This window comes from Urocitellus parryii, chromosome 9 (genome assembly GCF_045843805.1).
Source record: "Urocitellus parryii isolate mUroPar1 chromosome 9, mUroPar1.hap1, whole genome shotgun sequence".
NCBI classification, from domain to species: Eukaryota; Metazoa; Chordata; class Mammalia; order Rodentia; family Sciuridae; genus Urocitellus; species Urocitellus parryii.
Genome location: NC_135539.1, coordinates 5,996,045 through 6,010,259, shown reverse-complemented (window position 1 = coordinate 6,010,259; position 14,215 = coordinate 5,996,045). Strand labels below are relative to the sequence as shown.

Here is a 14,215-nt window from a genome sequence, read left to right as displayed (position 1 = left end):
CTTGATACCAAAATAAATAAGATCATTATAAGAAAATAAAATCGCAAACTCATATTCCTCATGAATTCAGAGGCACAAATACTGAACAATATTTTAGTACTGAGACCAAATAATATATATAAAAAGAATAATTCCATTTTGTGGCACACTCCTATAATCCCAGTGGCTCAGGAGGCTGGGGCAGGAAGATCCCAAGATCAAAGCAAACCTCAGCAATTTAGCAAGGCCCTAAGCAACTCGGCAAGACTGTCTCTAAATAATATATTTTGAAGGCTCAGGGATGTGGCTCAGTGGTTAAGAGCCCCTGGGTTCAATCCCCTGTATTAAAAAAATAATAATAATAATTCCTAATCAAGAAGTTAGGGTTATCCCAGGAATACAAGGTTGGTTCAGCATTCAGAAAAATGTAATTCATTATATCAACATAAATAAAAGAAAACATTAACATAAGGAATTTAAAGAAAGAATAAGAAAACCTCTACTATCATCTGATGAAGAGAAAATGTGATAAAATTCAGAAGCTACTTTTGATAAAAGATTCAGCAAACTAGGAAGAGGATGCTTTCCTAAACCTGATGATGGATGTCTAAGCCTACAACCAACACCATACTTAACACTAAAAGACTGAATGCTTTCCCCCTCCCATTAAAACTAAGATAAGAGACTCATTCTCACTGTTTTCTGGATTAATTCTAGAAGGATGAAAAAAATGAATCCTTTCTTGCTTTTCTATTGAATCTAAATTTGTACTGTATCATATGAATAGTTTTTATTTGAACAGGCACACACACAAAAAAAGAAACACTATACTAAAGGTACTAGGCAGAGAAATAAAGACAGAAAGTTGAATAAAATGCACACAGATCAACTGAACTAATAAGTACATTAGCAAGGTCATAGGACACATCTAATGCAGAAAAATCACCACGTGCAGCAGGGTAAACCTGTAATCCCAGCTACCCAGGAGACTGAGGCAAGCATCAGCTATTAAGCAAGACCATTCTCAAAAAGGGCTCAGTTGCAGAGTACCCCTGGGTTCAATCCTTAGTACCCCCCCACACATACACAAATAGAAATATCAATTGCATTTATCTGCTCTAGTAACAAATCAAATAATGACCCAAAATGCAGAAATGAACAGAAATGGAAATGAAAAACTAAGCAATCTCATTGTAATACTTACAGCAAAACTAAAGTACATCAAAGAAAGAAATAACAAGCTAGACTTCATTCGAATTAAAAACTTCTGTTCTTTGAAAGACAATGTCAACAAAATAAGAAGACAAGCCACAGACTGTGAAAAAATATGAGAGGCATTTGATAAAGATCTGCTATCTAAAATATGCAATTTTTAAACTCAACAATAAGAAAGCAGACAACTTGATTAAAAGTGGGTCAATGACCTTAACAGACACCTCACCCAAGAAGATACACAGATGGCAAATAAGCATATGAAAAGATGCTCCAGATCATCAGGGATATGCTAATTACAACCATCAGATACCACTACACATCAAAATGGTCAAAATGCAGAACACAGACAGAACTAAATCTGGTGAGAACCGAAAGCAACAATTCACTCACTAAAGGCAGGAATGCCAAATGGCACTACCTTTGGAAGACAGTTTTGCAGTTTCTTACAAACTGATGAAACTCTAATACCACATGATCAGCAATTTTACTCACTGGTATTTATCTAAAGGAACTGAAAACTGACATCCACACAAAAACCTGCACATGGATATCAATAGCAACTTTACTTATAACTGCCAAAGCTTGGAAGCAACCAAGATATCCTTCAGTAGGTAAGGAAAGATGCCATGACTTAAGTACAAGGCATTCAAACTACTGTTTGATACTGTAATGATGTACACTAATATAGTACACATTTGTCCAAATCGAGTAGTGAATGAGTGGAAACCCTAAAGTCAATTATGGATTTGGAATGATTATGATGTGTCAATGTGGCTTAATTGGTTCTAACAAGCTGTACCCCTCTGGTGAGAGGTGCTGATAATGGGGAGGCTACATGTGTGGCAGGGATTAGAAAGGAAATCTCTGTGCCTAAAAAATAAAAAAGCTTTAAAAGCTTTAAACAAAGAGATAAGTAGATCAATGGAAAAGACTAGAATAGAAACTGGGAGATTGTTTTTCCTCAAGTACCATTAGTAAACTGTTTCAGTTTTTTTTTTTTTTTACAGGCAACTTATAGTTACCACTCCAGATTTTTTTTTTTTTTCCTACACAACACTTAAAAATACAACCCCATTCTCAGGTGCAGGCCAATTGAATGTAAACCACAGGCTACAGCATCTCCGGACCCCTCAAAGAATCCAGAAACAGGTATTCCCTCTCCAATCAACTCCATTCGCAGTTATTTATCTAAGAGAAACGAAACCCAGTAGCCCACATAAAAACTTGTATAAAAAAATCTCTGCAGAAGCTTTACTCATAATATCTCCAAACTGGAAATTGTCCCAAAGTTTATCGATACAAGAACAGATAAGTAAATTGTGGAATATTCATAATACTATTTAGTAACTAAAAAAAAAAAAAACCCAAACAAACAACAACAACAACAAAAAAACAACTACTGACTCATGAATCAACATGAATCTCAAACAGCATGTGGTGAGCAAAAGAAGCCCTGAAAAAAAATCATCATACTGTGCAATTCCATTCATAAGCAGTTTGAGCACAGGTAAAACCAGTGGAAGACCTCAGCAGTGAATGCTAGGGTAAGGATGAGAGTTTAGGAAAAAAGAACTTTCTAAATAAAAGAAATACCCTACATCTTGGGGGTTGGGGATGTAGTAACACAATTATGTGAATTTTGACACATGCAAGATCTGCTTTCACCGTGTAATTTTACCTCCAAACATATTAAAAGTAAAACAACAAAATATAAGAGTTAGCATAGGTAGGTCTTTAAATTCGGATCATCAGAGTTGACCTTTAACTGATAAAATAACAGTCAAGGGTGGTGGTGTATGCCTATAATCCCAGCAGCTCAGGAAGATGAGGCAGGAGGATCACAAGTTCAAAGCCAACCTCAGCAATTTAGCAAGGCCTTAAGCAACTTAGTGAGACCCTGTGTCAAAATAAAACAAAAAGGGCTAGGATGTGGCTGGTGGTTAGATGATTAAGTGCTCCTGGATTCAATCCCTGGTACCAAAAAAAAAGATAAAATAACAAAGATGATTGGGTCTTAAAGGAAGTCACTGGGGAAGTTACCAAAAGTCTCCATTGTTGCTATTAGTAAATATCCATTCAGGTTGAATTACAGAGAATCAGCTACAAAGTTAACTGGAAAAGAGAAGTTATGACTAAAACTTGGGCTTTAAAAAGATACATAATTATAGATAACATTGACTAGTAGGAAATAGAATACATCCAATGTTTAAACGCAACAGCAGACACCTATAATCCCAGTGGTTTGGGAGGCTGAAGTAGGAGGACTGCAAATTCAAAGCCAGCCTCAGCAAAAGCAAGGCACTAAGCACCTCAGGTAAGATCATGTCTCTAAATAAAATACAATAGAGCTGGAGATGTGGCTCAGTGGTCGAGCACCTCCTTGCCCCCAGTTCAATCCAGGGTACCAAAACAAGAACACGTACAACTAGGTGATGGGTTATGGGCAACGTATTCCTTTCTAGACTTCCCAAGCTTTCCAATTTTGTAAAATAAATATCAACTACTTTTATGTTTAGAAAATGTTCTCTGAAAACATTACAAAAGAAGGCTCATTATCACTTCAAATGTTTGTAGCTATCTCAAGACCTTCATGCAGCAAAGTCTTTGGACTCCTCAACCTTCTTTGAAAGGTTCAGAGTTAACCTAGGGCACTGTGTTGAGTATTTCACATACACATCTTATTTACTTAAAACAACAATTCTATAAGATAGACATAATTATTATGATTCTCTTAATTGACACCATTCTCAGAGAGAGGTACTATTATTATCCTCATCTAGAACACAAAAACCAAGGCTGAGGTAGGCTAAGTAATTCTCCCCAACTGATCATCAGTGGAGCTGCACATGAACCAAAGCAGCTCACCCCAGAGTCCAAGCTCTACTCTTCAGACTTAGCTGTCCTCCATCTGCAAAGGCCATCTGGGCTGCTGCTGTTGCTGAACAGACTGGGCACTATCTGTGAGTCACTCCGTTTAATTATACAAATATAATCTTATTTAATTTAAAACTTCTATAATGAAATCAATTCATGGATAATTATCATGGGGAATTAGGCACATCTTGACCCATACATTCTAAAGGACATCTAGGATCACCTTCCTTTGCAGTCACAGTAAGATTACTGAGCCAGTATGAGACTGCTAGATATTTCTAACAAAAAGCTATGCTTAGGGGCTGGGGATGTGGCTCAAGCCATAGCGCGCTTGCCTGGCATGAGTGCGCACCACATACAAAGATGTTGTGTCCGCCGAAAACTAAAAAATAAATATTAAAATTCTAAAAAAAAAAAAAAAAAAAAACTATGCTTAGTTGGGCATGGTGGCACATGCCTATAAACCCAGAGCCTCGGGAGGCTAAGGCAGTAGGATTGAGAGTTTAAAGCCAGCCTCAGCAACTTAGAGAGACTCTGTCTCAAAATAAAAATAAAATTTAAAAGGGGCTCTGGATGTGGTTAAATGCTCCTGGGTTCAATCCCTCGGTACCATAAAATAAAATGAAATAAAAAGCTACGCTTAAATGGAGATGTATACAACCCATATTGCACTGTATTAATTCACTGCACTGTTTAGTTCCACTCTATAAATTATTTCTGTTGTAATCTTTTAAAAGACCAAATTAGGATTTTCTTAATATAAAATTCCCTTATTTTCTTTACATTATTTTAAGGATCAGATATCATTATATGAAAAAGTGGAAAGCATCAAGACAAATATACAGTATTATTTCTCTTGATACTAAATATTAGAAATTCCCAACTCTCCAAAATAGAGAAGATGGACCAACCATTCCTCTAAGAGCCAACTTGTCTCTACTCATTCTTTAATGACTACATTCTAATAATCTACTCTGCCGCAGTCTTGCTGGGCACAAAATCACGAGCCACTCACAGCTTTGTAGATTCAAACAGCAATTCTTTATTCCCGAACTCACACAGGCCCTCTACAAACACGTTCTGGGGAAATCCAAGTTCCGCCGCCCAATTCACGTCCCAAATACTTTCTGAATTCCACGAGAACTCAACGGGAACTCAGGAAGCAGGATACGCCCTATACCCAGTAGCAATAACCTTCAACCTGGAACTGCCCTAAAACCCAGATTGTCTTAAACCGGGAACGCCTTAAACCCAAATTATCCTAAACCGGGATACTTCCTAAAACCTGCAGGATACACCCTAAACCTGGATCCACCCTCATCCTTGAGCAGAGTCACCTTTCTCAAACACACATGCAATGTCACAGCGAATTCCCAAGGCAAGTCCATTTAACATGGCAAGGAAATTTCAATGCGTCATTCCTACTTGGCAATGGTCCTCAGCACTACTCCTTTAGAGCAGATTTTCAGTGTGTTCCCTAACCACAATCAGGGTTATCTGCAAGCTTGTTAGAAATACCCATCCCAACTTGCTGAATCCCAAAGCTTAAGGAGGGCCCAGTACTCCTGTGAAAATCTGCAGATCATTTGAGCACCTGGCAGAATAATGACGGACTGTGTTGGAGCCTAAATCTAAACGAATATCTTGACTCCAGGAAGAGTTCCCTGCAATATCAAGCCCTACATCTTCAGACTACTTTCTAGAAAAGAATAATATTTCAGAGACCATACCTGAACAAACCAAAAGGCCCTCCTCTCTAAGACACCTACGAAATCCACCTCTAAGATACCTGTGAAGTTCTCCCCTAATGCACCTATGAAGCCTGCTTCTAAACACCTGGAAAGCCATCCCCTGAGACACCTGGGGTAAGTCCTCCGTTATGACACCTGGGAAACCCCTCTAAGATAGCTGTGAAAAAAGATGATACAAGTTTATTTAGGTCCCTTTTCAGATACACAATGAGAAAGAACAAAAAGGATTTCTGAAACTACAAAAGCAAATTTTTATCAACCTTAAAATGAGAAGATTCCTTATGTTTTTAATTATAGATGGATACAATACCTTTATTTTTTATTTATTTGTATGTTGTGCTGAGAATCAAACCCGGTGCCTCACATGTGCTAAGCGAATACTCTACCACTGAGCTACAGCCCCAGCAGAGATGATTCTTGCCCACTTGGTGAGTTAACATAACACTTTCCTCTTTCTACCGGCCACCTTCTCTGCGCAGAGCAACATCTCTCACTACCTGCAGCAGGAGAAAACTAATCTGAATGTTCATGTGGTTTCTAAATCCCATTTAAGTTAATCATTTTTGCTTTCCTTCTATAGGCCAAGTATTTTCTACTGAAAACTACCAAGTTTGGGTTATTTTCAGTAGAAAATTGGAACATGCCCTCTAAAAAAACAGCACATCAAGTTTTGCTGCTGTTGAAATGAAGAAATCATTTTATTTTGTTGCTAGTTTTAATTACATCAGGCCTTGTTATCACTGCCATGTTGTTGAAATGGCTTATTTCTGCTAAAACAGAAAAGTGTTTTGTTATAGAGCCTCACAAAATTGGGAACAAGGGGGAAAAACAAACTGAGAATGTCTAACAATTTTTGCACACTTCTAAGTTTAAAATTTTTTTAAAAGGAAAAAAATTATATTAAAATATAAACTGTAGGAGCTAGGGTTATGGCTTAGTGGTAGAGTACTTGCCTGGCATGTGTGAGGAAGGAGGGATCATGAGTTCAAAGCCAGCCTCAGCAACTTAGCAAGGCCCTAAGAAACTCGGAGAGATTCTATCTCAAAATAAAATATAAAAAAGGGCTGAGGATCTGGCCCGGAGGTTAAGCGTCCCTGGTTCAATGCCCAGTACCCCCTAAATAAACTGACCCAAGTTTTCAAGTGGGTTCTGCTTTATAGGCTGTGCGATGATGGAAAGTTGTTCAATACCTGGGTGCCTCCATTTCTTAATCTGTAACATGATGCTGCCATAGCATGTACTTAACTACCTACTTTCACAAAATGGACTAAAAGAGTTAAATATTTTTAGTTTTTTTCAAAATCAGAGTACACTTTACACACACACACACACACAGATTGATAAGATATAAATATGTATCACTACAGAGACCACAAGAGCCAATATCTATAGGAAACATAGTAAGAAAGTTGTCAAAGATTTCAAGTCAGATTCCATGGAGGAACAGATGAGGGGAGGAAAGAGAATGAAAAAACAAAACCAAAGTTTCAGGTCCAGGCATCTATATAGGTAAAGCCTCACAATTCTTCAAGGTACAAGTGCTACTTAAACTGTCCAGAGAACGGATATGAAAGACCTCCAAACTTTCTTTGACCAAGTTAACATAACACTGGCAGACAAATATGACAGCACTAAAAGGGGTCTATCTCATTAATGATTAGTAATAAAAACTAAATGAAACATTTGCAAATACAATTCAGCAACATGATATCTTTTAATTTCATGATTAAAGGAATGATTCAATTGATAAGAGAAAAATCAATATAGATATATACCAATATAGATATAGCAACAAAATCCATAATATATCTAGACATCAACTTAATAAGACAGACAAAACTATAATGCACTTGTGAACAACATAAAACTCCATGAAAGGATATGATTTCTAAGTATGTTAAGAGACTCAGGAAGCCATAAAACTATTAAAATGTTACATTTCTCCTAAAATGATTTACAAGACTCAAAAATATTACCATAAAAATGCCAGGTTGTTTTGGTGGGTTAGTTTTTTATTTTTCTTTGGTCTATTTTTAAGAATTTAAAAAAGGGCCCTAGTATTTATCTACAAGAGTGGTTCTGGGGGCGCTGGAGTTGTAGCTCAGTGGTAAACTACTTGCCTAGCATGTATGAGGCACTGAGTTTGCTCCTCAGCACCATGTAAAAGTAAATAAAGACATTGTGTCTATATACAACTAAAAAAAATAAACACTTTAAAAAAAGTGCTTCTAGGGCTGGGGTTGTAGCTCAGTGGTAAAGTACTTGCCTAATGCATGTGAGACACTGGGTTCAATCCTGAGCACTACATAAAAATAAATAAAATAAAAGTATTTTGTCCATCTACAACAAACAAACAAACAAACAAATAAATAAATAAGTGGTTCTGTTGCCACAAAAATCACCTGAGGAACTATAAACTATTTTAATACCCTGTCATACCCTAGAGACTCTAACTTAACTGGTCTGTAGTGGGGTTCAGGCACTATATTTTTTAAAATTCCCCAGGTAATTTTGATGTACAGCCAGGGTTAAGAACTGCACATCTTAATAAGCAGCACCATCAGATGCTAAAATTCATTGTACAAACAGGAAGTAAGTTTCTGGCACAGACACAAGCAAAGATCCCTACAACTAAAGGAAGAGTCCAGAACTTTACCCAAACCTTGCACTATCTGAAAGGTGAGTAAAGTATATCCAAAAATATAAAAAATAAAAATAAATAAAAGCCACAGTCTGTAATCCTAGCAGTTTAGGAGGCTGAGGCACGAGGATCATGAGTTCAAAGCCAGCCTCAGCAACTGAGCAAGGCCCTAAGCAACTCAGTGAGACCCTGTCTCTAAATAAAATATTAAAAAGGGAGGCTGGGAATGTGGCTCAAGTGGTAGCACGCTCGCCTAGCACCTAGCATGCATGGGGCACTGGGTTCGATTCTCAGCACCACATAAAAATAAAAAATAAAGATATTGTGTCCATCTAAAACTATATATACACACACACACACACACACACACACACAAAAAAAAAAGGGATAGGATATGGTTCAATGGTTAAGGACCCCCCTGGGTTCAATCCCTAGAACACCCCCTCCCCCCAAAAAACCCAGCACATCAAATTGGTGGGAAAAAAGATAAGATTATCATTATCTAAATAAACTGTATTGGGATGACTATAACTGAGAAAAACAACAACAAAAAATGCTAGATTGGGCTGGGGATATAGCTCAGTTGGTAGAGTGCTTGCCTTGCATGCACAAGGCCCTGGGTTTGATCCCTAATGCCAAAAAAAAAAAAAAAACCTGCTAGATTTTCTTTAGCCAAAATTAACTAAATTAAAGATTCACAGATTAAGGAGGAAACTACAAGACAATATTTCTTTTTTTCTTTTTTTTTTTTTTTTGTGCCAGTTACTGAACGCAAGGTAGGGCCTCACACACACTTAGCATGCACTCTACCAATGAGTTACACCCCCACCCTTTCTTCCTATTTTGGAGATGGGGTCTCATTATGTTAACTAGACCAGTCTTGAACTTCTGGGTTCAAGTGATCCTCCTGGCTCAACCTCCCAAGTATCTGGAATTACAGACACACTCTAGTATGCCTGGCCCAAGAGAATATTTATAATCTTGGGATAAGAAAAGCATTTCTAACCATGACAAAAATCTAAAAGCAATAAAGGAAAAAAAATGGATACTTGGTCCCCCACCATCACCCCGCCCCCCCCCAAAAAAAACCAGAAACATAGAACTATCATATTGTAACTTAAGTGACCTTAAGTGACTATATTCCTAGTAAAACTAACTTGGCAAATTTAAAAGAGGAATAAGGTTTGTCAAAACACACAGTGCCTGTCACAGTAGCACATGCCTATAACCCCAACCACCTCGGAAGCTAAAGCAAAAGGATCACCTGTTTGAGGCCAGCTCTGGCAACTTAATGAGATCCTAAAAGTGCAAAAGGACTGCAGATTTAGTTCAGTGTTAGAGTGCCCAAGTTCAATCCCTAGCACCAATAAACAAAACTGTGATAGCAGGGATAGGGGTATATATAGCTCAGTGGTAGAATGTTTGCCCAGCATGCTGAAGAGCCTGGTTTCAATTCCCATACCAAAAAAAATTTAAACCTTATTATTTAATACACAAAAATAATAAGATCATAAACCAATAAGAATAAAATGGGAGGGGTTCAGCGGTAGAGTGCTTACCTAGCACCTGTGAGGCACTGGGTTCAATCCTTAGCACTACATAAACTTAAAATAAATAAAAGTATTGTGTCCAACTACAATTAAAAATATATTTTCTTAAAAAGGTATCTAAGGGCTGGGGATATAGCTTCACATGTAGAAGGCCCTCAGTTTAATCCCCAGCACCAAAAAAAAAAAAAAAAAAAAAAAACCTATATAGAAACAATATTCTACGTGGGGGTACTTTTTTATTTTCTGAATTATTTTATATAAATTACATATTTTCTTTGTAATGATATTTTAAAAATGAATTATCTTTTTAAAATAAGTTTTTTGTGTGCATTTTTATCACTGCTTTGTTTTATTTACTTATTTAGATACCCAGGATTGAACACGGGGGTGCTCTACCACTGAACTACATCCCCAGCCTTTAATGTTTTATTAATTTTTTTTACTTTGAGCCAGGGTCTTGCTAAAGTTGCTGTGAGCTTAAGTTGCTGAGGCTGGCCTTGAACTTGCAATCCTCCTGCTTTAGTCTCCTGAGTCACTGGGATTATAGGCTACACCATCATGCCTGGCTTGCTGTGTGCATTTTAAAATCTTAAGGAATAGTATGAAATAGACTTGTCTTTTCCTTTTACTACTTGACCACCACTATTTGTTCTTTTTATCCCATCCAAAGGCCATTTCAAATATGCTAGTCCCCATCACCACCATGACTGCCTTGGGAAAACCACAGGTAATAGTGTGTTCCCCACACACTAATTTGGCTTACTTTCCAAACAGTGAACATTCACAAAGTGCTGTATGAGAGAAGATCATTCCAAAGAAATGAAGCTCGGGACGGAATGGAAAACTTCAGTGAACAGAGGAACATAAAGTGCTACAGTTATCATAGGCAACTCCAGACCACAGGGAACTCCAAGGACAAAAAGCAAACAACAATCAAAATAACAGTTTCTTGGACAAATAAACTGTGAGGATCCTATAGACTAATTCATAGGAGCCATAATCACTGACTGAAACACACATCATTCAGCTTTTGAATGGAAATTTGTAAAAACAAATAATGACATACAAAAACCACCAGGAACTTGAATATGTAGTGGATCCTGGATGACATGAAGTATTAATTCATTTATATGTGATAACGATCTTGTGTTCAGGTCACTTTTATACACATCTTCTCAATGGCTCTCCAAGTGCAGTACAGGGAACCAGACACTTTCAGGGGGACCATACTGACCAAACTGTTTCCATCAAACATGAAGACATGACTTGCCCTTTTCATTCCCACTCAAAAGAGCACAGTGGAATTTTTCAGACCCCTTGTGATATGTGATGTCACTGAGCTTTGTGGCTAGCAGAATGTATACTTGTGTTTTAAAATCCTCATAAACACCAATTTTAAAGAAACCTCTCTGGGGTCCTTGATAATTTTTAAGATTATTCAGGAATCCTAGGACCAAAAAGTTTGAGAACCATTGCATTACGCCAGTATGTCTACTTTTTTTCTGTATGATTTAAATTTCTCCAAAAAATAAAGTTTTTTTTTAAACGGGCAGTGTGCAGTGATGAGTGAAGTAGGAAGATAAAAATATCCATTTACCCAGGAGCTAGAAACCCATTAGAAATCCCCTCTTGATCCAACTCACACAGGTACACCCAGACCCCTCCTCAAATGTCAAGGGACAACTAAAATTAAAGTTCATGTTTTCCTCTGTTAACTTCTCAAAAGAAACACATGCAATTACTTCACGTTTATATTTTAAATTTAAAAACCCCTCTCCCTTGCCTAAGATAGTCACAAAACTTCGTAACCACCAATCATGCTAAAGCCAACCTTATGGAAACTGTGCTCTTATCTCTCTCTCTCTCTCTCCCTTATTTAGGACTAATCAGATCCACGGTCCAAACTCTGTTCTGTTCTGGAATTTGCTGAACCACACTGAAATAGGTGTCCCATGGCTGCTGTTCAGAAGTCTTTGGTGGCAGGGCTTGTGTGGGGTTTAGCCCATCAATGGGTTTAGCCCATTCTTTCTCTGCACTCTCCTCCCTTGCCAGCCTCCATCCATTCCAGCTGTCTTGCATAAAGCTTGGCATCTGTCTTTCCTCTTCTTCATGTTCTAATTCTGCTCTAGAAAGCAGCTACAAAACTGGTGGCTGCAGTTGGTCAGTATGGTCCCCCTGAAAGTGTCTGGTGCCCTGTACTGCACTTGGAGAGCCATTGAGAAGATGTATATAAAAGTGACCTGAACACAAGATCATTATCACATATAAATGAATTAATACTTCATGTCATCCAGGATCCACTACATGTTCAAGTTCCTGGTGGTTTTGTATGTCATTATTTGTTTTTACAAATTTTCAGCTCAGGCCTTCCCCAAGCACTGGGTCTCAGAAGCACTTGGTGGCTTCCTAAAGCTCACAGTGCTGGGCCCCACCCCAGTTTCCAAGTCAGTGGGTCCAACTTTTCCACAAGCTTAAGGGAATGCTGACGCTATTCCTGCTGCTCTGGGAACAACAAATCGAGAACCACTGCTCTGCTGTTTCTGCTGAGACCCAAAGGCCCGTGTTTCCCCCTGGCTCTGTCCAACCTCTTAAGAGCAACAGGTAGACCCTGGAACAGCTTCTCCATGAATAAAGCAGACTAGGAAAGTAAACTTCGTTCTCCAGAGGGTTCAAAGGAAAAGGTATATAGGAGGATAAACTTCATCAGGTGGGTAAATTGAGGTAAAATAATTTTTTACCAGATCCACTGATGCAATAAAAAGCTAATTCTCAGCAGAAGTTGCCTCTTTCAACCATGTGGTGCTATTTCTACACATTTTCCTCAGAGATTGAAAATTGGCAACTAGCCCAAAGGTACTCCCTATAGTTTTCCAACTACCTGACCTGCAGGCTGTTCTGGCGGCTTCTTTAGGAATTCTCATTTTAAAGACATAGGGAAGAGATATTTATCCCAGAAAGCAAAGCTCCAGATAACAAGTCTATCTCTCACATTGTAAGTGGCATGTGCAAAGTCCAATAGTAGGGACAGGAAAAGGCCAAGTAGTCCCATGTTACCATGTTGCTTGGAGAAAAAAAGCCCCCAGTTAAGCAGAAAACAAACACTTCAGCTCACTTACCTTGGTCATGCCTCCTGCCTGTGCCGTGTTCAGTCCCGCATGGCCGGCCATTTGCGGGGAAACCTGTGTTAAAGTCTCGGCCAACACACTGCTCGTGGCCCCCTGCATGGCTGGAGTAGGGTATGGCATTCCAGCTCCCCTTCCTCTGCCAGCAGCCCCAAGAGATCCATTCATGACTTGCGCCTGCCCTTGCTGGACTTGATTCATTAAGCTATGGCCAGAGTTACTATTGAGGAGGCCTGAATGGGTCTGGTTAAAGTTAGCATTCATGCAGATCCCAGGTCCAGTCTGCGATGTGGCAGGGCTGCTGGTCACCAGCCCCACTTGCTTTTGTGCTTGTGGATTCAGTGCTTGGGAAGCAGGGGGAGTGGGCCCAGAGGTGCTGGCTGCCTGTTTGGGCAGGCTAGGGGCTGATGAATCTCCCTGGTTCAGAGGGCTTTTGCCCATGGCCCCCAGGCTGGCCATGTTCGTACTGTTCGGCTGCCCTTGAGCCTGGCTGCTTAGACCCTGCTGCACAGGGCTGCTGGCACTCACATTTCCTATTCCTGGGTTGATACTAGAGCCACTGCCTCCTCGAAGAAGCTCCGACAGCTGTTTATGTTTTGAAGCAGCATCTGGAACAAGGTTCCCACTGTTTAAAAGGCCTAATTCTCCTCCATTGGGGATCAGTTCATCAGGAAGATCATTTTCCAAGTCAAACAATGATCCAAAATCTAGAAATTAAACAGAAACGGAAATGAGAAAATAAGAAACCATAATAGCTTTCCTACTGTCACATGTTACTATGATTTTTAACCTAATGGGCATTTGAAGCAGAACACTAGGATGCCTTCAGAGTAATGTCAAAATGATCTGAAATTTTGGGAAAACAAAAGAAGGAAAAAGACTTTTTCATGTTCTAAAAAAGGAAATGTTAAAGGTGAGAGGAGAGCCAGCCCCCCTGGATTTTATCATATTCTAAAACAATTATATAATACTATGTGAGAAAAAACTCAAGATATACAAAAGGATAATAAATAGGAAGTCCAAAAAGTCACTAAAGTTAAAATGGTTTTAAGAATCTATGTGTATTAGAAAGTAACTGGACAT

At 38.6% G+C, this 14,215-nt stretch overlaps 1 protein-coding gene across 3 annotated transcripts in view; it reads right to left on the bottom strand.

Annotated features, from left to right (window-relative positions):
* The window catches only part of Crebbp (CREB binding lysine acetyltransferase), a 133,071-nt gene that overhangs the window by 95,836 nt on the left and 23,020 nt on the right, over positions 1-14,215 (bottom strand). For all 3 annotated transcript variants that reach the window (XM_026385651.2, XM_077802982.1, XM_026385650.2), the window contains exon 2: positions 13,127-13,839. In XM_026385651.2, the coding sequence (XP_026241436.2) occupies positions 13,127-13,839 (713 nt within the window). The remainder of the gene's footprint in view (positions 1-13,126; positions 13,840-14,215) is intronic.